Source organism: Lissotriton helveticus, chromosome 8 (assembly GCF_964261635.1).
Source record: "Lissotriton helveticus chromosome 8, aLisHel1.1, whole genome shotgun sequence".
Classification (NCBI taxonomy): Eukaryota; Metazoa; Chordata; class Amphibia; order Caudata; family Salamandridae; genus Lissotriton; species Lissotriton helveticus.
This window is the reverse complement of record NC_136069.1, coordinates 1,175,506,330-1,175,532,986: the sequence shown is the minus strand read 5'-3', so window position 1 is coordinate 1,175,532,986 and position 26,657 is coordinate 1,175,506,330. Positions and strand designations below refer to the sequence as shown.

Below are 26,657 nucleotides of genomic sequence, written 5' to 3'. Positions count from 1 at the left end.
TGCAGTTACAGTTCTGGTGGGCCAAAGGCTGGTCGGTGGGTTATTCAAAGACCTATGTATTCAGCTTCTTGATAAGTTTAGGAATTGAAGGCAGAGCTCTGATGTGTAATGGTAGGTCATTCCTGGCTTTAAGAGCAATGTAGGAGAAGGCCCGACTGCCAGTTCTAAGTATGCATGGGAAGTGTGAAAGAAGGAGTCCGGTGTAGGAGAGGTGTCTGGTTGGTTTGTGAAATGAAGATTATCTATTGAGGTAGGCTGGGCTCTTGTTGTGGAAAGCTTTAAAGGTATGTGTGATGAGTCTGAACTGAGCTTGTTTGTGTATTGGAAGCCAGCAGCCATACCAAGGTTTGGTGTGATGTGCGTGCCATGTGGAAGGTTGAGTGCCATCCTGGCTGCCTGCGTTCTGAATAGTTTGAAGTTGTCTGGTGAGTTGTTTGCTGATTCTGGCTTAGAAGGTGTTACCATAGTCCAGCTTCCTTGTGATGAGGGCATGTGTGATGGTTTTGCAGTGCTGGTTGTGTAGTGTAGTTCCTATAGTACCCCTGCACTTTTGGACAACATACACTGAGGGTCTGGTGGTAGACTGTCTCTGTGCACCCCCACCAAGTATGTTAGCCGTGTTTGCATTAGATAGCTCACAGTGCCACTAGTATCTCCTTTTATCAGAGTGATTCGTTTTTGGCAACCACAGAACATAACAAACCCTGATTTCTCAGACTCGTGGAAACAATATACTACTTTTCACCCAGTCACTCGTGCTTGCTCATTTGGTGTCAGAGAGATATACGGAAGAAACAGTTGAGTGTGTTTACAACTGTTACACAGGAGCAGCGATATAAGATCAGCAGTACAGTGAATAAAAAAAGAATAGTACAGTTCTACCATTTTGCAATAGGCAGGAAAATAGACATGAATATAAAATGCATTTATAAAAATAAAGCGCATATTCGTACGATGCCTGTCTAGATGTACCTAAGTGTACCTAGCATGTGAGTAGGTGTGAAAGAGCTACTAAGCCTAGGAGCCAAGAATCCCACTAGGATTTAGTCGAACCCCATTACCTGAATAACGAGAGTGTGGGACCTCGTATTGGTCTCGAGTTGGACACCCCGCAAGAGATGTTTAGACCACTGTCAGCTGGAGTGACTGCATGCGGGAGCCTTAGCGTCTCTGGTCAGTGTGTCGACCTTGAAGTCTCAGTTCTCTAGAACTACTGATAGCAAGACGTGCTGTATTTATACAGTCCTTGTGCATGTGTTAGCCATTGTTTAGTATGAGGATGACGTATGGGATTAAACCTAGTGGTAGATAGGAGAGAAGTATACCCCCTGGGTAGTGTCCTCATAAATTATTCATATGTGCTAAGGATGACGTCTTAGCATTATTGATTGGGAAAAACCCTCCCTCTGCATGGAACTAGGTGAAAGGTTTAGTCCATAAAAGGCGTCAATCCTTATAAGGAGTTCTGTCCCTATAAGGCGTTCTGTCCTCATTAGGAGTTATGTCCTTATAAGGCTCGTTCATGTGAAATGTAGGGGAGATGATGTAGGGAAAGGGTACTATGTTCCCTGGAACTATATTAGAGTACCAATATGAAACATAACAGTTGGAACCATTTGAAAATTTGTTTCCAGCATCTTCAAGGTGTGGAAGCATGAAGCTGAGATGGCGTTGACTTGGGCGAACATGTTGAGCTGGCTGTCAATGATGATACTGAGGTTGTTGATGAGGGTGGGGGTCCGAGTTCAGTCAGCCACCAGTAGGAGTCCTACATTGATGGGTTTTTTCCCGAAGATCACAACTTCTCTCTTGTCTGTTTTATGTTTGAGACAGCTGGTCTTCATTTAGTCAGCAACTTTAATCTACAGCAGGCAAACTTGGTTGAGGTGTTGGGCCGCTAGACAGAGAGTGAGAGTTTAAGTAGAGTGTTGTCAGTGTAGAATAGGATGTTGATGTTGTGGGTGCGGATGATGCTTGCTAGTGTGATCATGTATACATTAAAGAGGGCCAGGCTTAGCGAGGATATATGTGGTGCTCTGCAGATGAGGTTGCTGGTCTCCAATGAGTAAGGATCCAAGCAGCTGACTACCTGTGTCCTTCCAGTCAGTAAGGAGCATATCCATCTGAGAGCAGGTCCTTGGATTCCAATCTCATGCAGTCATCGGATGAGGGAGGATATTGTATCAAGTGTAGAGGAGAGGTACTGGAGGATAAGACCAGCTGTATCTCCTCCTTCCAGAATCACCCAGGGGTTGTCTGTAGCAGCAATGAGAGCTCTTGCCATGCTGTGGCTAGGTCTGAAGCTGGATTGAGTGACGTTGAGATGGGTAGTGAGGCGTGTGTTAAGATTTCCAGGATTTTGGCCAGGCACTGAAGCAGGATTTTGGCCAGGCACGGAAGCAGGGATTTGGGTCTGTAGTAGGCAGGAGCTGTTGGGTTAGGAGACGTCATACTGACACTTCCACTGGGTTTTGACACTTCCTGAGGTGAACTTGCTATCCACAGGACTGACCATCCCTTCTCTTTAAGGGCAAGAGGCGATAACAGAAATGTGGGCCGGGGCATATGTGCACATCTGAAGAAATCTACAAAGGAAAGTTACAACTGTAGAGCTCTTTAGCTGCAGACTGCTCTAAATAAGTTGCCAGAGACATGAAATGTGCCATGTAAAGACCAGTATGTGTTTGGCATGTGGTGGTAGCTAGCCATTGGCATCCCCTGAACCTGTAGGCCAAACACCGTCTGCTTCCACATGTAGGCTCTGCTGACAGTCCTTGTTGTATTGCACTATGCTGCCTGCTTATTGATGGTGCTAGACAAATCTGTAACCACTTTCCTTCCCGCCCATCTGTGATGGGGATAGTCCCAAGGGAGACCAATTGCTAACAAGGAAGATGTGGTGAGAGAGGGAGGAGACCATCTTTCCTTAAATGTACCCTAGCTAACCCGCTGACAGAAGATCCCCAATGGAGTGGGGGCCCAAGAGGTAAGACCCTAGACCCTAGATGCTGAACCGCTTTTGCAGAAGTTGATTTCAACAGGTTTATCCCTGATGTCTGCATTTTTTGAGTAGTGTAAATGCTGGAGACAAACTACATCCCAATTTAAAAGCCACTGCATCCACCTTGCTCTGATTCCTACATAGCATTCTGGAGCCCTTCATTCCCTCATCTCCTCCTACACCCACTCACTAGAATCTCTGTTCGCCCTCCGGGCTAAACTTAAAGATCTTTATTAACATCTCCAATTGTCACGCTTGTGGCTGATCTCACGGGACACCATACCATATTGTGTTAGCATCACCTTATAGCTGGGTTCCCTGAATTTCCGGGTAATAGCTCACTCAGGCAAAGAGAGGGGCCAAAGCACCACTCTCTGAGCCTGGGACCTACAATGGCACTGTATATAGAAACAATGAAGTTAAATGGAGACAATTTGCAAATTTGTTAATCATTCTGAAACCTAGAGTGGATATGAGTGCTTGGTTGGTACAAGAGTCTAGCCCGACATCACACATATACCTTCAGCCCCAACAAATTCAAGTCAGTTTGTCCTCACTGTACCAGTCACATCCAGATTGGAGAGCAGGCAGAAAATGTGTGGTCATGCCAAAGGTTCAGCTAGATAGCCCCAACCACATGTTACAATTAACATAGATGTTGCAGCAACCCACAATCCTGTTGTTAATTCTGTAGATTGCTTATCTCTGAACCCCTGTGTGTTATTTATAAAGTGCACCGCGTGATGAAGCCATTGCAGAGACCAGGGGCAGCAATACAGCAAAGAAATTGCCTCATATTACATTACATGATTAGCACATTGCTACATTTACTTGCCAGGCTGCTAATTTAGTGGGTAAATGTCAGTACAGAAAGATCTCCGGCTCCCCGAGAGTTACGGGAATTACACCAGAGAAAGAAACTGGGGTCAAATGAGTCTTGAGCTTCATTATTACTACCAGATGATCCCTTGTTAGATGAAACATCAGCTCACAATCATTCACCTCACAGCTGAAAAACATACAATATATGCCCACAAACAAATGTCAGTCCTAGTAAAAAATTGATGAAGCCTATGGAATACAAAAAACATACAAACAGGTTGCTGTACAAAACATTCAATGATGCACTGAAATGATGGAGTACTTCTTTAGAGAAAGCTCCAGCTACAAGGATAAGAAAATCAAGGACATAAATCTCATGGATGAACCACCTATAATTGATAGTTAAGAACATACCACTTGTGGGGGTGTGCCATTGACCTGTAAGCGGGAAGGGATTAAGGGTATAGCACAGCGCATTCTAAGCGCTACATTTAAAATAAAACATTTATAGCCGATTCTGCATTGGACAGCCACACAAGTGAGGTATCATTTTACTCGGGAGACCAAGGGGAACGCTGAGTGGTAGGACATTTGTGGTGATGCCACACAGAAATGTGTGGAAAAGCGATGTTTTCAGCTAAATTTGAGGTTTGCAGGGTCTTCTGGGTAGGAAAATGTTGTGAGATCAACGTAAGCCATACCTCCCTAGACTCCTATCTGCCTACTGTCTATTGTTCAGAAATGTGTGGGTTTGGTACGATTCCCTAGGTGGCTGTCGAGCCCGGGGCCAAAAACCCAGGTGCTCCTCCTTGCAAAACCAGGTCATTCTGTGATAGGTAATTTTGATGTCGCCACAATACATTTTGGGCCCTTGCCTGTCGCGGGTAGTTGGCCTAACCACACAAGTGAGTTACCAATTTTATCGGGAGACCTGGGGGAGTGCTGGGCGGTAGGAAATTTGTTCAAACCCAGTGATCCCACAACTGTCCCACACAGAAATGTGAGAAATCTTTTATTTTTTTCAACTAAATTTGAGGTATGCAGGGGATCCTGGGTAGGAAAACATTTTGGGATCCAAGCAAGCCATTCCTTCCTAGACTCCCCAGGGTGTCTAGTTTTCAGAAATGTGTGGGTTTGGTAGGTTTCCCTAGATGGCCGCCGAGCCCGGGGCCAAAAACCCAGGTGACCCCCCTTGCAAAACCAGGTAATTTTGTGATAGGTAATTTTGATGTTGACACAATACGTTTTGGGCCCTTGCCTACCATGGGCACTTTGCCCACCCACACGAGTGAGGTACCATTTTTATTGGGAGACTCTGGAGAATGCGGGGGGTAAAAGTTTGTGGATCCACGCAGATTCAAGAAATTTCCATCACAGAAATGTGAGGAAAATGTGTTTTTTCTTTACAAGGTTTGAGGTTTGCAAGGGATTCTGGTTAACAGAACCTGGTGAGAGACACACAAGTCACCCCATCCTGGATTCCCCTTGGGTGTCTGGTTGCCAAAAATTTATAGGTTTGCTAGGTTTCCTCTAGGGTGCCATCAGAGCTAGGGTTCAAAATCCACAGCTAGGCACTTTGCAAAAAAAGGGTCAGTTTTCACTGTAAAAGTGTGGTGTATCCGTGTTGCGTTTTGGCCTGTTTCCTGTCACGGCACTAGGCCTTCCCACACATGTGAGGTACCATTTTTATCTGAAGACTTTGGGGAATGCAGGGCGGGTGGAATTTTGTGGCTCCACACAGATTCCAGAACTTTCCATCACAGAAATGTGAGGTAAAAGTGTTTTTTCTTTTACATAGTTTGAGGTTTGCAAGGGATTCTGGGTAACAGAACCCAGTGAAAGCCACACAAGTCACCCCATCCTGGATTTCCCTAGGTGCCTAGTTTTTAAAGATGCATAGGTTTGCTAGGTTTCCCTAGGTGCCGGCTGAGCTAGGGTTCAAAATCCACAGCTAGGCACTTTGCAAAAAAAGGGATACGTTTTCACTGTAAAACTGTGGTGTGTCCACCTTGCGTTGTGGCCCATTTCCTGTTGTGGGCAGTAGGCCTGCCCACACAAGTGAGGTATAATTTTTATGGGGAGACTTTTCTGGAATGCTGGGTGGGTGGAACTGTATGGCTCCACACAGATTCCAGAACTTTCCATCACAGAAATGTGAGGAAAATTTGTTATTTTTACAAAGTTTGAGGTTTGCAAGGGCTTCTGGGTAACAGAACCTGGTGAGAGCCACACAAGTCACCCCATTCTGGATTTCCCTGGGTGTCTCGTTTTAAAAAATGTATAGGTTTGCTAGGTTTCCCAAGGTGCCGGATGAGCTAGGGTTCCAAATCCACAGCTAGGCAGTTTGCAAAAAAAAAGGGTCCGTTTTCGCTGTGAAAATGTGGTGTGTCCTCGTTGCGTTTTTGCACATTTCCTGTTGTGGACACTAGGCCTGCCCACACAAGTGAGGTGCAATTTTTATTGGAAGACTTTGGGGAATGCGGGGTGGGTGGAATTTTGTGCATCCATGCAGATTCCAGAACTTTCCATCACAGAAATGTGAGGAAAATGTGTTTTGTTTTTACAAAGTGTATGGTTTGCAAGGGGTTCTGGGTAAGAGAACCTGGTGAGAGCCACACAAGTCACCCCATCCTAGATTCCCCTGGGTGTCTAGTTTTAAAAAATGTATAGGTTTGCTAAGTTTCCCTAGGTGCCAGCAGAGCTAGGGTTCAAAATCCTCAGCTAGGCACTTAGCAAAAAAAGGGTCAGTTTTCACTGTAAAAATGTGGTGTGTTCACGTTGCGTTTTGGCCCGTTTCCTGTTTCGAGCACTAGGCCTACCCACACAAGGGAGGTACAATTTTTATCTGAAGACTTAGGGAAACACAGAATAGGAGAGCTACTGATATTACCTATTGACTTTCTATGCATTTCTGCCTTCCAAATGTAAGACAATGTGTAAAAAAAATGTTCTATAATTCCCATGCTAGTATGGTTGCCCATAATTTAGGAGATGTGCAAATAGCTACTGCTTCTAAACTCTATATTTTGTTCCCATTTTGGAAATACATAGGTGTACATGATACCTATTTTCCACTCTTTAATTATACCAAATTATTTGCTATATACCCGGTACCCAATGAAAAACCATTGCAGGATGCAGCTCAGTTATTGGCTCTGGGTTCCTCTGGTTTTTGGCGAACCTACAAGTTCTATGTATCCCTACAACCAGAAGGTACCAGTGGATGTAACGATATCTTGCATTAAAAAATCTGTCATACTTAGAAGAGTTACAGGTGAAGACGTTGGCACAAACTGCTGTTTTTTTCAATGTTTCTTATTTTCAACTGTTAGTTTCTATAAAGAAACCGTTAAGGATCTACACAAATGACCCCTTTCTGAATTCAGAATTTTACCTACTTTCAGAAATGTATAGCTCTATAGGATCCATTATTGCTTTCACCCCCATTTCTACCACTAACTGGAAGGAGGTTGAAAGCACAAAAAGTAGCAAAAATAGGCTGTGTCCCTGTAAAATGCCAAACTGTGAAAAAAATGGGTTTTCTGACTAACGTCTGCTTGTCCCTGAAAGCTGGGAAGATGGTGATTTCAGCACCACAAACCCTTTGTTCATACCATTAGCAAGGGAAAAAACAGACACTTTTTTCTGCAGCACTTTTTCCCAAGTTTCCCCCAAAACACAGAATTTCGCTATATTTTGGCTAATTGTAAAGAAATTCAACAAACCCTAGGTACCTTTAAAATTCTTATGTTAGAAGAAAAGGATGCAAATTTGGCATGGATACCTTATGTGGACAAAACGTTAAATGGGAGTAAGCGCAAACTACCCCAAATAGCCAAAAAAGGCTTAGCATGGGGGGGAAGAGGCCTAGCAGCAAAAGGGTTAAAGAAAGTGGCATCTCATTCACAGAGGGAAGCTTTGGGAATTGTGTTGGGTGACTTTGGGGGAAGCAGGCAGAGGTCCAGGGCAACCCTGACTACTAACTCCAATGTGTACCCTAACAGTACTTATTTATGTTTTTTTAAGCAGCCAATGTCCTTTAATGGACAAAGGCTGCTTAAAAAAACTTGAATGAGAATTCAAACATAAGGATAGAAGTCTGCGGTCCCTTGTAGACCACCACCCCAGTGTTTGTAGCGAATCACATGGGATAGCAAATAGCAACCTGAAAATCACTATTCATACTATTTCTTTACCAGACCCACACAATCATAGCCTACTCACTTAGACCCTTTGTAGACCTTGCTTGTAGATTAGTATGGGAAAATGTTGCACTTTTGTGAGGGTTGGGCAAACAACTCCTCCCAATAGTCTATGGGTCAAATTACGAGTTTGACAGTCCGAGAACCGCCAAATTCACTATGGCGGTACCTCAGCAGTGCACTTTAAGGCTCACATATCAGCCTTTAGAATGCACCGCCATGCTGCTTGCCCGCCATACCACAATAACACTCACAATCTGGAAGCTTGTTTCCTTCCCAGTGTAAGAATTGGCTTTTGTAGTCTGGTCTGCCCTGTTCCCATGACGCACTGGGCCAGGGACAGACTAATTTGCATACAGCCAGGTTCTGAAACTGGGATGGTGCAATGAGCTAAAAAACGGTGTTGGATCTAGCCCTGATCTCTTGACTGGGTTAGAGTACTCTGCTTAATTCAGAGACTCTGTCCATCACCACCCCTTGTTGTAAATAATTTTGTCCACCCTAAGCGTGGAAGGGTATACTCAGATGTGAGTCCCTTGCTCATTGCACCATCAGGATTCAAGCAAGCCGGGCCGAAGACGGCTGTAATGCCAGAAACCGGTCCCCGGAAGCTTGTTTCCTTCCCAGTGTAAGAATTGGCTTTTGTAGTCTGGTCTGCCCTGTTCCCATGATGCACTGGGCCAGGGACAGACTAATTTGCATACAGCCAGGTTCTGAAACTGGGATGGTGCAATGAGCTAAAAAACGGTGTTGGATCTAGCCCTGATCTCTTGTCTGGGTGAGAGTACCCTGCTTAATTCAGAGACTCTGTCCATCACCACCCCTTGTTGTAAATAATTTTGTCCACCCTAAGCGTGGAAGGGTATACTCAGATGTGAGTCCCTTGCTCATTGCACCATCAGGATTCAAGCAAGCCGGGCCGAAGACGGCTGTAATGCCAGAAACCGGTCCCCGGAAGCTTGTTTCCTTCCCAGTGTAAGAATTGGCTTTTGTAGTCTGGTCTGCCCTGTTCCCATGATGCACTGGGCCAGGGACAGACTAATTTGCATACAGCCAGGTTCTGAAACTGGGATGGTGCAATGAGCTAAAAAACGGTGTTGGATCTAGCCCTGATCTCTTGACTGGGTGAGAGTACTCTGCTTAATTCAGAGACTCTGTCCATCACCACCCCTTGTTGTACACAATCTGGCGGGCGGCAGCCCTTTTTGGCCGTGTGGGAGCAGGCAGTGGCGTTGTGACAGGGGATTTTACGATTTGACATGTTAGTACATAAGTTGTATCAAAAAATTAAAGACCGTTCGCAAAAAGTCAATGCATAATTTCCAAACAGTCTATTCGTACACCAGGCACAGGTTCCGAACGACAACACATTATACTGTCATATGAAATCACCCTGTGAAGAGCCTAGGGCACGTATTTTCATATCCACCCTTCTTTCTTCTTCCCTTCACTCTGATACACACACCTATGGATCTCAACTAGAAAATGAAGGAGATTCTGTAAATTGAGAGACGATTGATATGCTTCAGATATTAAGCTACATTGGCTCCTGACTGAAGGAAAAACAGAATTCAATATAAATAGCTTTGCCGCTAGCTCCCATTTTTCTTACCACAAAACTCTGCACTCTGATATGACAGCCTTCCTCCACTTGAATAGTACACATGTTCATCATGGCCAGCAAATCTGAACCAACGTTTTGTAGAAATGTGTTGAACAAATAAAATAACGGTAAAATCTTTGATACATTTGAGCTGGGTATGTCTTATTATTACTTTTCGAAATTGGAGGTGCTTATTGTAGTTAGTAGCAGGCACAAGCATATTGATGTTGAAGTGAGTAAATAACACAACTGAGTATTCTACTAATTTTGTAGAGTAGGACCAGATGCCTCAATATTAGGGATGATGCAGTTTGGTGAGCATGCCCTCTTATAGTCTGAAAGTAGAAGAAATGACTATTTTTAACTTTGCACAAACTAAAGTTCTAGCCAAGTAAAATCTCTGTTATCTGTGGCTAAATCTGAGTTATTTTATTTTCATGGGGGACCGGAAAAGCTCAGATTCTACAAAATTATAGTTCTTTAAACTGCATGAAAGCCAAACTCTATTTTTAGAGATAGGTCAGATAAAGGAAGACGAAATTGGTGGCAGTAGCAGTCACACTCTTTAGCATTTGGGGTTTTGCCATTTCTCAACTCCCGTTTGTGGTGGGTTCACCTGTGGCCTGGCAGGAGTCCTCTTTTTTCCTTCACCACCTTGTATATTACCTCCTGAAACATGGACAGAAAACGTTGGATGGGTTGAGGAAACGACCAAAGGGAAAGGGAACTGTGGGTTCCAATAGTGGGTGTTATGGGGCAGCAGGGTTAGGGGTGGGAAAGGGGGACGTGGAGGTTTAAAAAAAAAGAAAAGGAAAAAAAGACAATTTCACTTACCTGCTGATTGCCACCTCTCCTGCGTCCTCTTTGGTCGACACAGGAAGCGCACAAGCTCCCAGACTCCCCTAAGCCAATCACAATTCTGCTGTCTTCAGCATGACAGCAGCGTTGTAATGGGTCTGAGTGGCCTGGTTCTGCACTCAAACAGGTAGTGGGAGCCTGTGTATGTTCTCCACCTGACTGTGCAAAACAGCTGGGTGGAGAACATGCTAAGTGCACGTGTCTGTTTGGCCCACCCAAGCTGACCGCCCAAACCATAATGCACACTTAGAAAGTGCTCACCGCTCCTTCCCCTGCTTTGTGGGCAGCACAGCCCTGCCCTGCCTGCACCTAAAAGAAACATAACAGAGCCAGTACTGAAAAACAAAATGATAATAAATGGTGTTATTATCATTTTATTTTCCTTTGGGATGATGCTCCTCCACTTTAGTGGAGGAGCCACCGCTGGTGTATCCTTCCTAAAGGAGGAAGTGGTAGACAGGAGACAAGCATGTAAGGCTGCATTGTCTGCCCGGGGCTCAGATAACATGGGCTGAAGTGGCTCCTCTGACGGCCAGGGGGATCCATTTTTCCCCACTCTGGCTTTCAATAACGCAGAAATTCCTCTATCCCTGTAAAATGTCTACTAGATTATAAATATGTATTTTATGTATTTATTGAGGGGACTACAGCGCAATCGTGACTCCAACAAGCATTTTGCCACTTTCAGCGGAGTTGTCACTTCAAGTCTGGTCAGGTACTAGCCTTAAGCATAACTAGCTCATGGAGCTTGCCTGCTGCATGGTACAGCGCATGCGAAGGAGACTGCACCCTTCTTTTGATTTGTTTGCACCAGTTCCATTACTTGCAGATTTGTTAAGAATCCTTTCCAGTGCACAAGTCCCTGGTGACTATCAACCATCAATTTAGTTAAAAAAAGACCCGCTAACTATCAATTTTCCCCGCTAATCTGGCCTGCATAAGGTAATCACCCATTAGATCATACTTCCCGCTTTAAGTCCAAACCAATCTCAACTTAAAAAAAATATATATGAAAGCCAAGATGTGAGAAGTACCTGGATCTTGGTCTCGCCTTCAACGTGTAAGATTCCTGCTGGCCAGCTGAAATGACAGAATTTTGGTTAAAAGGCTATCAAAGCAAAGCAGTGCATAGAAGTAGAGTGTGTGCTCTTTTAGAGCATAACAAGCGGATTTCTTTCAGGCCAAGTAACTCAATTTCTGTTGTGCGCAAAATGTTCATTGCAGCGTTGCTTACTTACTTTTTCACTGAGTTTCCAAACTCCACATGGACGAGTTGAACAACAATTGTTAGTGATATTAACAAATATAACAGCCCCTTCCTGACCAATAACACTGACAGCTTTTAGTAAAAAATCAGTTGCAATTGCAAAATTCTAAACTACCCTTCTAGGCCTATATTAACATGAATATAAACAAGAATGTGCACTGAGAATTGATATCAGTGCAAGAGTTTAACCCTTTCTGCACAGAATTGACTAACTCACTATCCAAGCAACACTGCATGAAGTATCAACCTGCAGTGAGAATATTCTCACAATTTAGTCCCGGCTAAACTCTCCAAGATGATGGCAAGGACAGCAGACATGTTTGCCTAAGAAGGTGTCTGCCACCACGGTCTGGGCACCGGCTGTAAACAAATAACAGGTTAGACGAGTTCCTATGTGAACCTCTTTTGATGGCCTCGTTCAGAATAACAATTTGGAGGCTGACTAGACAATGTTTTCGGGTCAGTTGAGTTACTATGAATCTCAGAATCGCGATGGGCCTACGAAAGCCTGTCACCTGCCCCATCTTGATTGCTCATAAACCTGTCATAGATTCCTACATGGTAATACCACATCCAGAGGCAGCCGCCTCTCAGGAAGGCTGAAGGAGTCCAACAGACACTTCAGGTCACCCCACACAGAACCGACATGAGGCTGTTAAATTCCGAGCTACATCTCTTGATGCACACTGCCTTACTCAACCATCCAGATGTGATACACAATTGTATGTTACTATACTCAAGTGTATGTTACCTCTTAGAAGTTTTAACACGAGAGACGTTGTATATGTTGTGACAGTTTACCATTAAAACCCTCAAGCACATGTATATCAGAAATATCTTCAAAAAGAGTCAAACTTCTGATTATACAATCAAAACAAAGAATGTGTGGGACTTGACAAACCAGGGGAAGCCTGCATTGGCTGCATCCAGATATGTAATATCTGATGTGCAAAGGTATTTTGCAGTTGCAAAGCCCGTAACTCGCAAAATCACAGGGTTTGCAACTGCAAAATATATATTTTTTAAAACTATTTCCCCCCTCACACAAAGGTGTTTGCTATTTGTCCGAATTGCAAATAAAAAGAAACATGAAGGGACGTCCACCTTCAACTAGTTACTCTGAGAGGAATGTATCAATGGTTTGTGACCATAATTCCATGTGCAAAACATTGATCAGACCCATCAAAAGGGGTGTTGCCTGATTCGGAAACAGGAAGCTGTACCCCAGAGATAGCTTCCTCTTTAGGAATTGTGAGCCTAGAGGGGAGTGGGTCCAGAGGACCACTGTCTTCCTAAACAGGAAACTCCTTTTTAAAAAAAAATAATAATCTGCATCGGTCCCTTTAAGGAAGATTGGTTGATTTTAAGAAAATGTATACCGTTTGAGGATACAAGTGTAGAAACAGAAGTCTGCTGACTATTTCAGGCCTCTGTTGTGAAGTTAGCAGGCTAGTGGTTGTGGGTGGAGCTTAGGGGGTGGACAGGAAGAGGAGGAGATCGGCGAGGGGAAGTTAGTTAGAGTAGGGACAGGAGACAGTCTGGATGCATAAGAATAAAGCTCCAGCCTTAATAAGTATTGTTGTCTGTGTTTATTGTAGCAAGATGCTACAACTGGCGACAAGGGTGGGATGACCAAGCCCACTGCCTGCTGACCCAGACTGAGACACCCTGTCCCCGGCGGTACAGAAGAAAAAGAAAACGCTGCCGAGAATTGCGAGCTGCTGCTGCCCCAGGAGAAGAAGCAAGCAGCAGGCAACCCAGCCCCCCCCTCTTGAGGGTGCTGAGAGGGGCTGTGCATTCGAGCGCTGAACGGCTCGAATCGGAAGAAGCGGAGCGCGCTGACACGCGACCCCGCCAGAAGCGTGAGCATTGGCAGTGCAGAGATCGGGAGCCTACTCCGACCCTGCTGCGCACCCCCAGATTGAGGGAGAAGTATCCCCAGCGTCGAGGACGACGTTCGCCACGACTGCCCAGCGAGAGCGACTGAGCGCCGGGAGGTCCGGGCCTGAAATCCCGCCGACGGTGAAATCCTCACGCTTGATGCGTGTAAATCGGCAGGACGCCGCGGAAAGAAAAGCGGGAACGTGCAGAGCAAGGCGGGAGCCCACCCCAACCTCACCTGGTTACTGTGGTGGCCAAGGAAGAGTGATACCTGGAGCGCGCTGCTCCTGTGCTGCCCTGAAACTGCTGGCCGGTGAGTCTGGAGTGACTGAACCCAGAGAGAGAAAGCCTCGTGTGACTGCATTGACGGCGGCCATCTTAGAGTCAGGCGCTCGTCAGGACAGACCCCTTAGTTTTCAACTAGCGGCCATCTTGAAGTCAGGCACTAGGAAAAAGAAACAAGCATTGGTACCCAGAATTAAACAAGCATTGGCGAAGAAACAAGCATTGGTACCCGAAAACAAACAAGCATTGGTACCCGAAAATAAACAAGCATTGGCGAAGAAACAAGCATTGGTACCCGAAAACAAACAAGCATTGGTACCCGAAAACAAACAAGCATTGGTACCCGAAAATAATCAAGCATTGGCAAAGAAACAAGCATTGATATCTGAAAGGAACAAGAACTGCAAAGATGTCCGACGATGATAGAAATCCGCCGCCACTGGCTGATGTCAAGCCCAAGGTTCCAGGTGGGTCGCACCTGCGAGCGCCCGAACCCCTCAAGGTGACCACAGCTATGCTAGGTCATTAAATATTCCCCTAATATTACCCTCCTTTGTGTATAGTGTTCTAGAGCAGTCTCCAGATTGCGGGTGTGTTGTCATTTTTTCCGCGACTCAATTGAGTCACAGGATTAGTAATTTTGATCGAGTAGAGGAGCCTTTGTAGTGAAATACTAGACAGAAAGCTAATCATGGCCACGAATCTAGGTCTAGCATTTGATGAAACCGAAATCCAGGCATTACTCCTGGAGAACCCTAGCATGCTGGACATGTTACCAACTACCTGTACTATTCCTGAAGAGGGATGGGCAAAAGTACTAGTTCTCAAAAAGAATCTGGCGAGAGTCAGTGTACACGGTATAGTCATGGCAGACTATCTAAGAAGCATTTGTGCCCCTAGCGGCTTGATTGTAGGAAATATTCCTCGCCTTTTCTTAGACGATAAGGAATTCCTGCATGACTGGTCGCTCATAGCGTGGAAATGCACACGCGACAGGTTAGTGCTCATAATAAGAACGGCGAAAAAGACAGTGGACAAAATCTTGGTGGAGATCCAGGTCCTGGAAGGACAAATAAAAGCTACTATTTCATCAAGTAAAACTTTCTCAAAACAACAAGAGGATAGTAACAAATCTAGTAAAGAGTTTAGAGACTCTATACTCTTCACCAAACTTGAGAAATTCAAAAAGGACCTGGCCAAATTCTCAATGGAGAAGGTGTATCCATATATAAGCGACAACTTCTTTCTTCCCAACCAAAAAGATGGTCGAAAGGGAGGATCTAATTATGGGACTACTAGCTCCGACGGTGCCTCAAGTGATTCGGATGGATCAGATAACAGCCAGTCATCATTTAGACAGCGAGGAAGAGGAGGCAGTAGGAGGGGTTGGAGAGGTTACAATCAGTCGTTTTCCCAACCACCTATTCCACCTTGGTGGCAGCCCTCACCATGGGGCCCACCCCCTTTTCCCACTATGATGAATCAATATGGCCCACCGCAATTCTATGGGGACTACAATCAACAGCCTTTTTTAGGAGGGGGCAGGAGGAGCCGGGGCCGTCAAAGAAATCCCAGGCAGGGACAGGTTCGCTGGAATCTACCCCCCCAGACCATGGATCTGAGGAGCGGGAAGAAGATCCCACAGGATCAACCAGCAACCACGCCGGGACCAGTTTAGTCATAAATCTCAGTTCACAATCATTAACCGAGATTCAAGAACAGGTACTAAATAAAGGCCTTGGGTTCGTTTCAACAAACCGCACTGATCCTTTTCAGGCGCAAATTGAGATAAGCAAACTCTACAGAAAGATAAGACTCCACTATCTCTTCGCCCACAAAACATCAGAAATAAGCCAAACGAGTCTGAGTGTCAATACAGGTCTAAAAAAACCCTCTACTTTCAATCCCACCACGATGGGTTTGCCTCCGAAGGTCCTCACTTTTGAGGAAGCCGTAAATCATGACATTCAAGAACTCTTCTCCACTAGACAAAAGAACTTCTCAAATCTATCCAGTAAAGAACGAGATGCCATTGAAGCATTGACAAAAACCCCCCTAATCGTAGTGAAACCTGCTGATAAAGGGGGAGCAGTTGTCATTTTAGATGTCGAAACTTACCGCAATGAGTGCTTAAGGCAACTCAATGACGGTAAATCTTACAAAAAACTTACAGAAGATCCAACTGCAAGACTAACCAACATCATCGGGCATGTAGTCGAGGAAGCTCTCGCTGAGGGATGGATTACTCCGAAAGAAGGACAATACCTTCGTACCTCCAACCCTGTCACACCCTATTTTTACCAACTACCCAAAATACATAAGGTTCAGCGCCCACCTCCTGGGCGCCCCATAATATCTGGGATAGGATCTTTGCTGGAGCCCTTATCGACTTTTGTCGATGTTTTTTTACAACCGATGGTACAAGAAATGCCTACGTTTTTGAAGGACACAAAAGATGTCCTTAGACTTTTACCTGATATCGATTATGACATCCAGACCGACATCCTGGTGTCATTCGACGTGGAAAGTCTATATACATCAATACCACAAACTGAGACACTACAAGTGATTGAGGAGTTACTATTTGCAAGAGAGCTGAACTCTATAACTCCAGTCAGGTTCATCATGACGCTAGCAACATTGGCCATGACAGAAATTTTTTTTGCCTTTGAAGAGTCATTATACTTACAGATTAGCGGGACCAGTATGGGCAGCGTTTTTGCCCCCAGTCTCGTGAATCTTTACGTGCATCAGTTCGAACAGGAGCACGTGCTCGCAGACACTAACCCCCATCTTGAGTGTCTGCGAGCGTGGAAACGCTATATTGACGATATTTTCGTCGTATGGCGTGGAAATGTATCCCAACTCAAAGAGTTCCATGAGTGGTTAAACCAACGAAATCGGTTCTTGAAATTCACCATGGAACACGATGCTGATAAACTGGCATTTCTGGACTTATTGATCCATGGCACACCTCAAGGCCTGACTTCAGAGCTTTTTCGTAAGCCGATGGCCCGTAATTCATTGCTTAACTACCACAGTTGCCATCGAAATCTCTAAGGGATAATTTGCCCTATGGGCAATTTCTGCGCATACAAAGGAATTGTACGACCAAGTCGTCCTTTGAAATACATGCAAAGAACTTGACACGAGACCTACTGGAGAAGGATTACCCCAATAAATTGGTCTATCAGTCCAAAAAACGAGCGGCAAATAACAATAGAGCCAGCCTGCTTGATACATTACCTCCCAAAGAAAAATCTACACGGATGACATGTGTGACAACGTTCGGCACATCCTCCAATCAGATTTCTAAAATTATCAAAAAACACTGGGGTATCCTCAACACTGGGAAAGACACTTTGCCAGTCCCTCTCTTTGCTTTCAAGAGAGGTCAAAATCTAAAAGATAAACTGGTCCATACCAGACCAAGGACGGACACTCCGAGAGCAGTTGGAACCCTTTGGGACATGCCTGCAGTCACCGGCCACCACCCTTGTGGACAATGTGCTGCGTGCCCTCAGACCTCTAAATCTACCACGATCAACATTGGAACTGAACGACCATGGGAGCAACGAAGGTTTACGAACTGTAATAGTTAAAACCTGATCTACCTCATCACGTGCCCTTGTGATAAGAGGTATGTGGGCATGACCACGAGAAAAATAAAGATAAGAATATCAGAGCATAAGAGCTCGATACGTTGCAACAAGCAGGCCACTAGATTAACTAATCATTTCTTATCAGCCCAACACTCTCCAACCGACCTACGCTGGACAGTGTTGGAGCAACCAGTCATACCCCAATACACCTCCAATATCAGCACCTTCTTACACAGAAGAGAACAGAAATGGGTGTATAGACTCCGTACAGATAAAGTGGGATTGAATGAAGATATCCCTTGGATGTCGCTATAAACTCCCCCACGTGTTGACTGCTTCCATAAGGGACCGTATATAGATCTGATATTGCAGATTATCCTCAATAATGTAGGGCACATAAATTAGACCACTCGTGTTGAACTGCACAGTGGCCTAGAAATGAGGTAAAATCTACTTTGGATGTTTGTCCAGTTTATGCCTTACATCAGAATATGATGACCTACAAGTTGAGAAATGTTTCCCCATTTTTTGATTATCACACTTATAACGACTTGCACGCTATGGCAGTGGTTAGCCAGTGGGTATGCAGGTTTTCCTACCAACCATCATTTTTATTAAATGATTTACAATACAATATACATGTGATAAATTGATCATAGTCATCACTATATATCCATGCTGACAAACGAGTTTGTTGCCACTCTTATTATTGCAAAGTTGCGATATTTCGCGCTATACTTTTGCATACTAAAACTACATCTCCCATGAACCTTGGGTGAGATGCACCACGCCCTATTACAGGACGTAAGCAAATCCAATTCGTAGTTAGCGCTGTTAACAATTTCACATTTGTTTATATGATTTGTGGCTTCACTCTCTCGGCGTGAGTCCGATGGCTGGAACTGTTGAAATGAACGAAAGACTTGCTCAGTCTTTCAGAACGGACCACATTACCCAAGCAATCCAACACGATTAGCGGTCACCTGACTACATAGTGGCGCGCAGAGACACGTCATAATACCCCGCTTCCTGTCCGTTCGGGTACCTCCCACTAGACAGCCTAGACGGATGTCAGGAGTACCGACGGACAGGTAAGCTTATGATACGGGGATTGTGCGTGGGAACCTGGCCTGCATCCCCGCTTGACTTTTCATCGCCGTCATAGCAATACAAACGGGCTTTTGCATTTCGGCCATGCGTGCCGAATTTTATGTCGGTGAACCGACGTTGCTCTTCCCACTTAGCGGTAAACTATTTTTGATACTCGTGGTGGGGCAAAACTGCTTAGATGCTAGCGGCACACTCTCTCTACTAAGTAGTCAGCCTTGTTGACATTTGCAGAGAGGTTTTTCCGCCTATTTTTTAGCGTAGCGCGTTTGTTTTCAGCGCATATTAACATAAATAACTGTAAGACAAATGAGCTTTTGCGAGATGTGTATAAAACATCTTCTACACATACTAATGTTTGCCTTTTAAGCAGCGCTGATCAGGCAATGATGATAAATTAAGTCTAGCTGTTTTTCGCATTTGGTTCTTCCTCTTTCTTTATTATTTTTCCTGTTTTACTCTATAGAGCGTGCTCCATTTATACCTGAGCTGTAGCCGGGTGAGGTGGAGAGTTCATTCCCCAAATATTGGGTGAGTGGGTACAGTGTTACCCTGCCTTTGTATTCATATTTGCTCTGTAGCAATTAAGTTGACCTTTTAGCAACTATTGATCAATATTCCTTGACATAATCCTTTTACACAAATGTGTATTTTCTTTGAAGCTATCGATATTAACTGTATATGTGTATTTGTGTGCCTTTGTTTCACATGTTCACATGACCAACCGGATCATCTCCATGGGCGATCTCAGGTGATATGAATTTTATTTACAAATCATTGTTTAACACATAAGCAGTAGCATTTATTAATAAGGTCCTGAAGAAGCAGACGGGGATCATTTGACCCTATTACACTGCAGAAACATGTCGACCTCTTAACATCTAAGTAGTTATTTGTTACACTACTTGCACTGTTTTTATTTCTTTGGGTGTGGGTAGGATCTCATTAAAAGTTTTTTTCCATTCCCACAACCCAATATTAACTTACATCACATAGTTCCTTTGAACTCGTCACTTTTTCTTTGCACTGCTAGTCATTTACCACCTGTTACCATTTTCCAACCATCATATCTTAGTATCCTCAACAAGGATTGGGCTACAATCTACCCAATCTATAGTGGACAAGTTTCCACTTCCTTCGGGTGAAGGATCCCAAATGATGTAGGGCGGAACAGGATGGGTATCTGATGGGAATACACTTTTTTCACTACGAAAACCATGGATTCCTAGATTGTATCCCAATTATTGTACAGTTTACGAGTTAGCTTCCAGTAACCCTGACCCATTGTCTGTGTAAAGTTTTTGGACCACTGGGGGAACCATGGGCCCCAAGTGGCAAGAATGGTTCGAAGAATTTGAAGATTACATCGAAGGCTCAGAAGTGACCGAAGATAAAAAGAAGTTGATTGCCTTGCGCAACTTGGCGGGGCGGGAGATAGTTAAAATAATCAAAGACCTTCCTGACGCAGAGGCGGACACCTATGACAAGGTGCGTAACGCACTAAACAAAAGATTTCTTTATAAAAAGAATGTCGACCATGAACGCCATACCTTTCACTCGGCTCGTCAAGGGAAGGCGGAACCAATGAGCACTTTCATGATGCGCCTGAGGAGACTAGCCAAGCATTGTGCATTTGATAATTTCTCAACAGATGCTGCAATTAAATCACAAATAATTGATGGGTGTCACTCCGACCAATTGAGGAGACGTTTATTGAGAAAAGAACACAGTCTCGATGATATAGAGGAGATGACACGAATATTTGACTAAGCTGAAGAATATGCAGCAGATATTGAAACAGGACACAAAGGGAGCCGCGAACAAGTACGACGCGTGCACGCCAAGAACGAGTATCGAAGGAGCTTGAGAGACAAACGCTGGAGGTCACGCCCGTCACCACGTCGCGAACAATCAAGACATCAGCGGCGAGAGCCGTGGAAGAAGGAAAGGAGATCAGACAACGTGAGGAAATGTTACAGGTGCGGGTATGACTACCCCCATGTAGACAGCTGCCCTGCCATGGGTCAAAGATGTCGGAAGTGTGGTCGAACGAATCATTTTGAAGTGATGTGTGGGGAATACAATAAGGAAAAACGAAGTGGTGCCACAAAGATAGTGCAGCCTGACTCACGAAGAAGTACCCAGAGAACGTCCCGATCCAGCACCCGAAGACACCATGCACGAGCTGTTCAAGACCAAACTGAACAGTCTTCTGGGTCATCACACTCCAGCCGAGAGTCACGTCGGTCCAGGTGGGAACGGAGGTCACCATCTCAGGAATCTAGATCGTCATCCAGAGACTCAACATATACCATTGAATATCTGAACTTAGCCGCAGATCCAGATCAGCTTAAGACATATCCCCGGCTGGACATCAAAGTTGGCAATCACGACACTCAATTTGTACTAGACTCAGGTGCATCCTTGAACTATATTCCAGTCACCGAATATGAAAGAATGAGGCCGCGTCCTCCGCTGACCTTTGCACCAGTCAGAGTCTTCACATGGAGGGCTAAGAAGCCACTTCCTTGCCTCGGGAAGTTCTCGACGACCCTCCAACATGAGGACACAACCATCCCAGCAGTCATCCATGTCATTAAAGGCCCGGAAGCGGACTGTCTGCTGAGCCTCCCGACAGCTGAACGTCTTCACCTAGTGGAGATCCTTTTCAAAGTCAGTGGAAACCAAGATGTGACCCGCCAGTTTCCTAGACTATTTCAAGGACTAGGCAAACTAAAAGACTGCCAAGTACGACTGCACATTAATGAGCAAATCAGACCCGTCGCTCAACACCCTCGACGGGTACCATTTCATCCTCAAACCGATGTGAAGGAAGAACTTCAGGACTTGCTAGCTGCTGATATCATCGAGCGCACTGAAGGTCCAACGCCGTGGGTGTCCCCAGTAGTTATTGTTCCCAAGAAGGGCACGGCCAACAAAGTCAGACTCTGTGTGGATATGCGCCTGCCCAACACCGCGATTGAAAGAGAGCGACATCCGGGGCCACACTTGAGTGATATGATCTCGGCTCTAAACGGAGCAAAGATATTTTCCAAGTTGGACCTAAATAAGGGGTACCACCAGTTGCAATTGGAGGCAAAGTCAAGATACATTACTACGTTCGCAACCCATCTGGGGTTGTTCAGATATAAGAGACTCAGCTTTGGGGTTTCCTCCGCAGCCGAAATATTCCAAGAAGCCATTCGACAGGTCATTCAGAACATTCCCAATACCTTCAATTATAGTGATGACATCCTTGTCTATGGTTCTGATCTACGAGAGCATGATATCGCACTCAATCGTGTGTGCCACGCACTACTAGAAGCGAACCTAACTCTTAACAAAGAGAAGTGCGAATTCCATCAAAACACACTAAAATTCTTTGGTCATATCTTCTCAGGAGCTGGCATGAAACCCGACCCCGACAAGATTGAGACTCTGAACAACACCAAGAGTCCCCAGGACGTCAGTGAGCTCAGATCATTTCTCGGAATGGCCAGTTATTGCGCTCGCTACATCAGGGATTACGCAACGATCAGCCATCCCCTTCGCCTACTGACCAAACAAGGTCAGCCGTTTGAGTGGACTCCCCAATGTGAGAAATCCTTCAAAGAGATCAAAAAGGCGGTGGCATCTGCGGATCACCTGTCATATTTCAACCCACAAAGAAAGACTGAAATAACTGTGGATGCCAGCCCTGTTGGACTTGGTGCCATCTTGGCACAATATGACAACGATTCAGATCCACGTCGAATAATTGCATATGCGAGTCGTAGCCTGACCGACCCAGAGCGGGCATACTCGCAGCCCGAAAAAGAAAGTCTTGCCGTAGTGTGGGCATGTGAACATTTTCATGTCTTCATATATGGAAAACACTTCACTTTAATAACAGACCACCAAGCTCTTGTCACCATTTATGGAAACCCACGATCTAAGATGCCCCCAAGAATTGAAAGGTGGGGCCTAAGGCTACAGGAGTACACGTTCACCATCATCCACAAGCCGGGGAAGTCAGAAAACCCGGCTGACTATATGTCCAGACACCCGGATACATCTTCAGTCTCTAAATCGTCCATTGCGGAAGAGTACATACATTTTGTAACTGATCAAGCTCTTCCTCCCGCTATCCCACTGGACGCCATCCGAGAAAGCACAGCACAAGATGTTATCCTGCAGAAGGTCCTGCGCAGGATTCGACACAACAGGTGGAGGCATGGTTCTCAGGATGAAGAGACTGATCCGGTTCTTAAACAAGAAATGCAGGCCTTTCGACATGTGTGCAGTGAACTGTCGGCCACCACTGATGGCATAATACTGCGGGACCAGAGAATCGTGATTCCCACTAAACTGAGACAAGGTGTGGTTGCACTTGCCCATGAAGGACATCGAGGTATTGTGTCAACCAAACGCGCATTAAGAGAGCGAGTGTGGTTTCCGTATCTCGACCAAATGGTCGAAGCTACCTTGAAGGACTGTCATCTTTGTCAACTTACAAGCAAAAGTGACCCTCCAGCACCACTGACCATGACTCCCCTACCACCTGGAGTGTGGCAAGAAATTGCTATTGATTTCTATGGACCCCTGGCATCGGGCAAGTACGTGCTGGCCATCATTGATGAACACTCTCGATACCCCATTGCACGCTTTGTACCGTCTACGAATGCCGCAAGCACTCTCAAGGTACTGGACGAAGTCTTTGCGGCCTGGGGAGTTCCCTCAAAGGTAAAGACGGACAACGGACCCCCTTTCAATGGAAAAGACTTTGCAGCATTTGCGAAACACCTAGATTTCCATCATCGCAAAATTACGCCCCTCTGGCCACAGGCTAATGGAACAATTGAAAGGTTCATGGCCACGCTCAAAAACACTTTTCAACATGCGGCAACGGAAGGAAAAGATCTACAAGTCGCCCTCAACGAGGTCCTCCGAGCTTACCGGACGACTCCTCATGCAACCACGGGGAAATGCCCGGCAACTCTCATGCTGGGGCGTCCCATGAGGAATCGTATCCCAACGTGGGAAGGGGCCTTACGACCATCATTGACACCCCTTCAAGACCATCAAGAAATGATGAAGACAGACCAGCACAGAAAAGACAAAATGAAGCTATATGCAGATCTCAGGAGAAGAGCGAGGTCACTCTCGTTACATGACGGAGACCGGGTGCTTGTCAAGCAGGAACAGCAGAAAAAGACCGACTGCCTGTTCAAGGATGAACCATTACTGGTCACGAAAAGGAAAGGCACTATGGTGACTGCTGGGTCAGAGCAGAGACGAATCACGAGAAATATCTCGCACTTCAAGAAATTGCCACGAGATACCACTGAAATCTCACTGAGTGAAATGGACGCTCCCGGTTCGGAAGAACCACCTTCAGTCAGGTGTGAGAACGCTGGTCCGATAACTGAAACACGGAGTGACACTACTCTGAGAACGAGATCACCACGACCTCATCGTGACATACGTCCACCCAAAAGACTTATTGAAGAAATGGACTAAGAAGTCAGTGTGTCTATTTGTTTTGTTACAAAGGGGGGAGATGTTGTGAAGTTAGCAGGCTAGTGGTTGTGGGTGGAGCTTAGGGGGTGGACAGGAAGAGGAGGAGATCGGCGAGGGGAAGTTAGTTAGAGTAGGGACAGGAGACAGTCTGGATGCATAAGAATAAAGCTCCAGCCTTAATAAGTATTGTTGTCTGTGTTTATTGTAGCAAGATGCTACAGCCTCCTTCCCTGCATTTGTCATCAATCACAGGTGGTCTCAAACTGCAACTTCCCTAATTAATATTCGTGTTATATTATTCAAATTAATAGAACCTGCTTACAGCCGGTATCATGGGGCTGAACCTCAAAGGCTACCAGTAATGGAAAAACTCACACTCTACCATTAAGTGGAATAAAGTACTGTTTTTAGCCTTTTCCTATATAATGATAGTGAATAGATTAATCCAAGAGGAGGTGGTAGCCGATTCCAATACTTCGCAGTAAGAACACAAAAGGATCTTCCACCTAGTCTAGTTCTTTTAAAATGAGGAATGAATAAAGTATTTGTGTTAGAAGAGCGCAGTCGTTGAGTGGTACGCAGTGCGCTTTTTCAGAAAGGCAGGGTCTGATGCATGTATATTCTTATTCATGATGTGCAATGCATTGAAAGTAATCCTTTTGCTAACTTAATGTCTGGGGAGCCTAGCGAACAGTGACAGGTAATTTTGCGGCGATCTAAGAATGCACAATCGGGGAAACGACCAGCCGCGTAGCTAGGGGGGGGCGAGGGGGGCGGACCGCCCCAGGCGGCACTATATTGAGGGCGGCGGCCGCTGCGCGGCACTGGCCCGTTGCGGCGGCCTATATAATGTATTTGCGGCCGCGGTTTGAACTGGCCACGGGGCACGCAGCGGGGCTCACAGTCATTGGACAAGCTGCATGTCAATTAGGCCGGCCCAGGTGCAGTGGTTGACGCAGTCTCAGATTGGCCCGGCCGTAGCGCCGCAGGAGGACGCATGACGTCATGTCCTGCTTCCAGAGAGCGCGAATTAAATACTATTCGCAGTGGCACCTCACTAAGACCTGCTCAGCTGGGCCCATACTGAGCTGTGGGACAAGGCCATGCACTAAATGGTCATGACGCCGCCCGCCAGCAAATTATTTCCGGGAGCCCGGGAGGGCCGACTCAAGGCAACATGCAGTCAGTCAACTGAGCGCGGTGAGAGGATGAAGGCCGGTCGTCACCGGTGCACAGCTAGAGTCACGCTACCTCAGCATGGGGGCAGAACATTAATGCCAGAACGAACGCTGTAAGTTAACCAGCTACTAGTCATATTAACACAATGAATGAATCAAAAAGTAATGTTAGCAGAGCGTGTGATGTATTATTCTAGTATTGCTGCTGCGTGGTGCATTTAAAGTGATTGCCTGACGCCTTGTCTGCCTGTGACCATACTGGGTCTCATTTGCCTGAGGCAGATGAAGGAGGCGGCAGTTTTGTTTTTCCTTGCTGTGCACGCAGGCGTCAAAACGGCGTCTTTCTTCTAGCTGTCATCTTCTGTGAGCCGGGGCCTGTCCTGTCCCTTTTTCGAGCAAGAGCTTGCCCGACCTCCTACTCCCACGTACTGCTCACCAGGTTGGTAGGCATCAAAAAGATCCATGCCCTGTGTGTTGCTAACAAGGCCCTCCTATCCGTGACCCCAGGCAGTATTTCGTCACGGGGCGTGCTGTGTGGCTGGCAAGTACAGTGCAGCTGCTCATATCACACGAAACAATTGAGTGATTGAGTCAGGTGTGTGCATGTTGTTTGTGGTAGTATAGGCACCAAAATGTAAAACAAGTGTACTGCTATTAGAAAAAGAAAAAGTTCCTGTGCTGATAAAAGGAGCACACGTACCAGTCCATTTTTGTTCGAATCAAACTGCTGAAGTGTATCTGCAAGCAGTACTGTCTATGTGAACGCACACCTCTTTTGGAAGCACTAACTTGTTTGTTTAAGTTTATTACGAAAAACTTAAACAATGCTTCTCCCGAAGTAACCTGAATTGTGTAGTCTCCCTAAACTTTTTTCAAGTCAAATGTACCAGTTATGCAGAGTTTGTGTAGTTCCTTTTAATATGCCCACAGATGGAATCTATACTGAAAAAAACACAATTTTATTCCACATGGTGTCAAGATACAGTTTGGGCCTGTGATATTTCCTTCCAGTTAGTAGGTACTCTACATGCAAATCTGTTTTTAACAGTGGTACTCCTGATCCTATAAAGGTTCACTTATCTACAAATATATTTAGTATTGAGGTGCATTCCGAGAGTCTGTGTAACCTCCAGACCCCATGAGTTGGTCCGCTGCAAGACTGTGGAGTAAGTACTAACAAAATATGACTGTGGAAGAAAGGTTAATAAAGTTCTTAGAATGAGTTCCGCTGTGAACCATAACTGAATCTCTTTAGTTTATGAAATATTGTTTTGCCCATAAAGTTTAGATTACATTCAGATTAGTAAATGTAGTGGTGTCGATGGTCTGTGCAGCTGGATTGCAAGGAGTCG

General features: G+C 45.3%; 1 protein-coding gene across 4 annotated transcripts in view; it reads right to left on the bottom strand.

The window, feature by feature from the left end:
* The window catches only part of REPS2 (RALBP1 associated Eps domain containing 2), a 1,083,293-nt gene that overhangs the window by 314,380 nt on the left and 742,256 nt on the right, over positions 1-26,657 (bottom strand). For all 4 annotated transcript variants that reach the window (XM_078658107.1, XM_078658103.1, XM_078658105.1 and 1 more), the window contains one exon: positions 11,521-11,566. In XM_078658107.1, the coding sequence (XP_078514233.1) occupies positions 11,521-11,566 (46 nt within the window). The remainder of the gene's footprint in view (positions 1-11,520; positions 11,567-26,657) is intronic.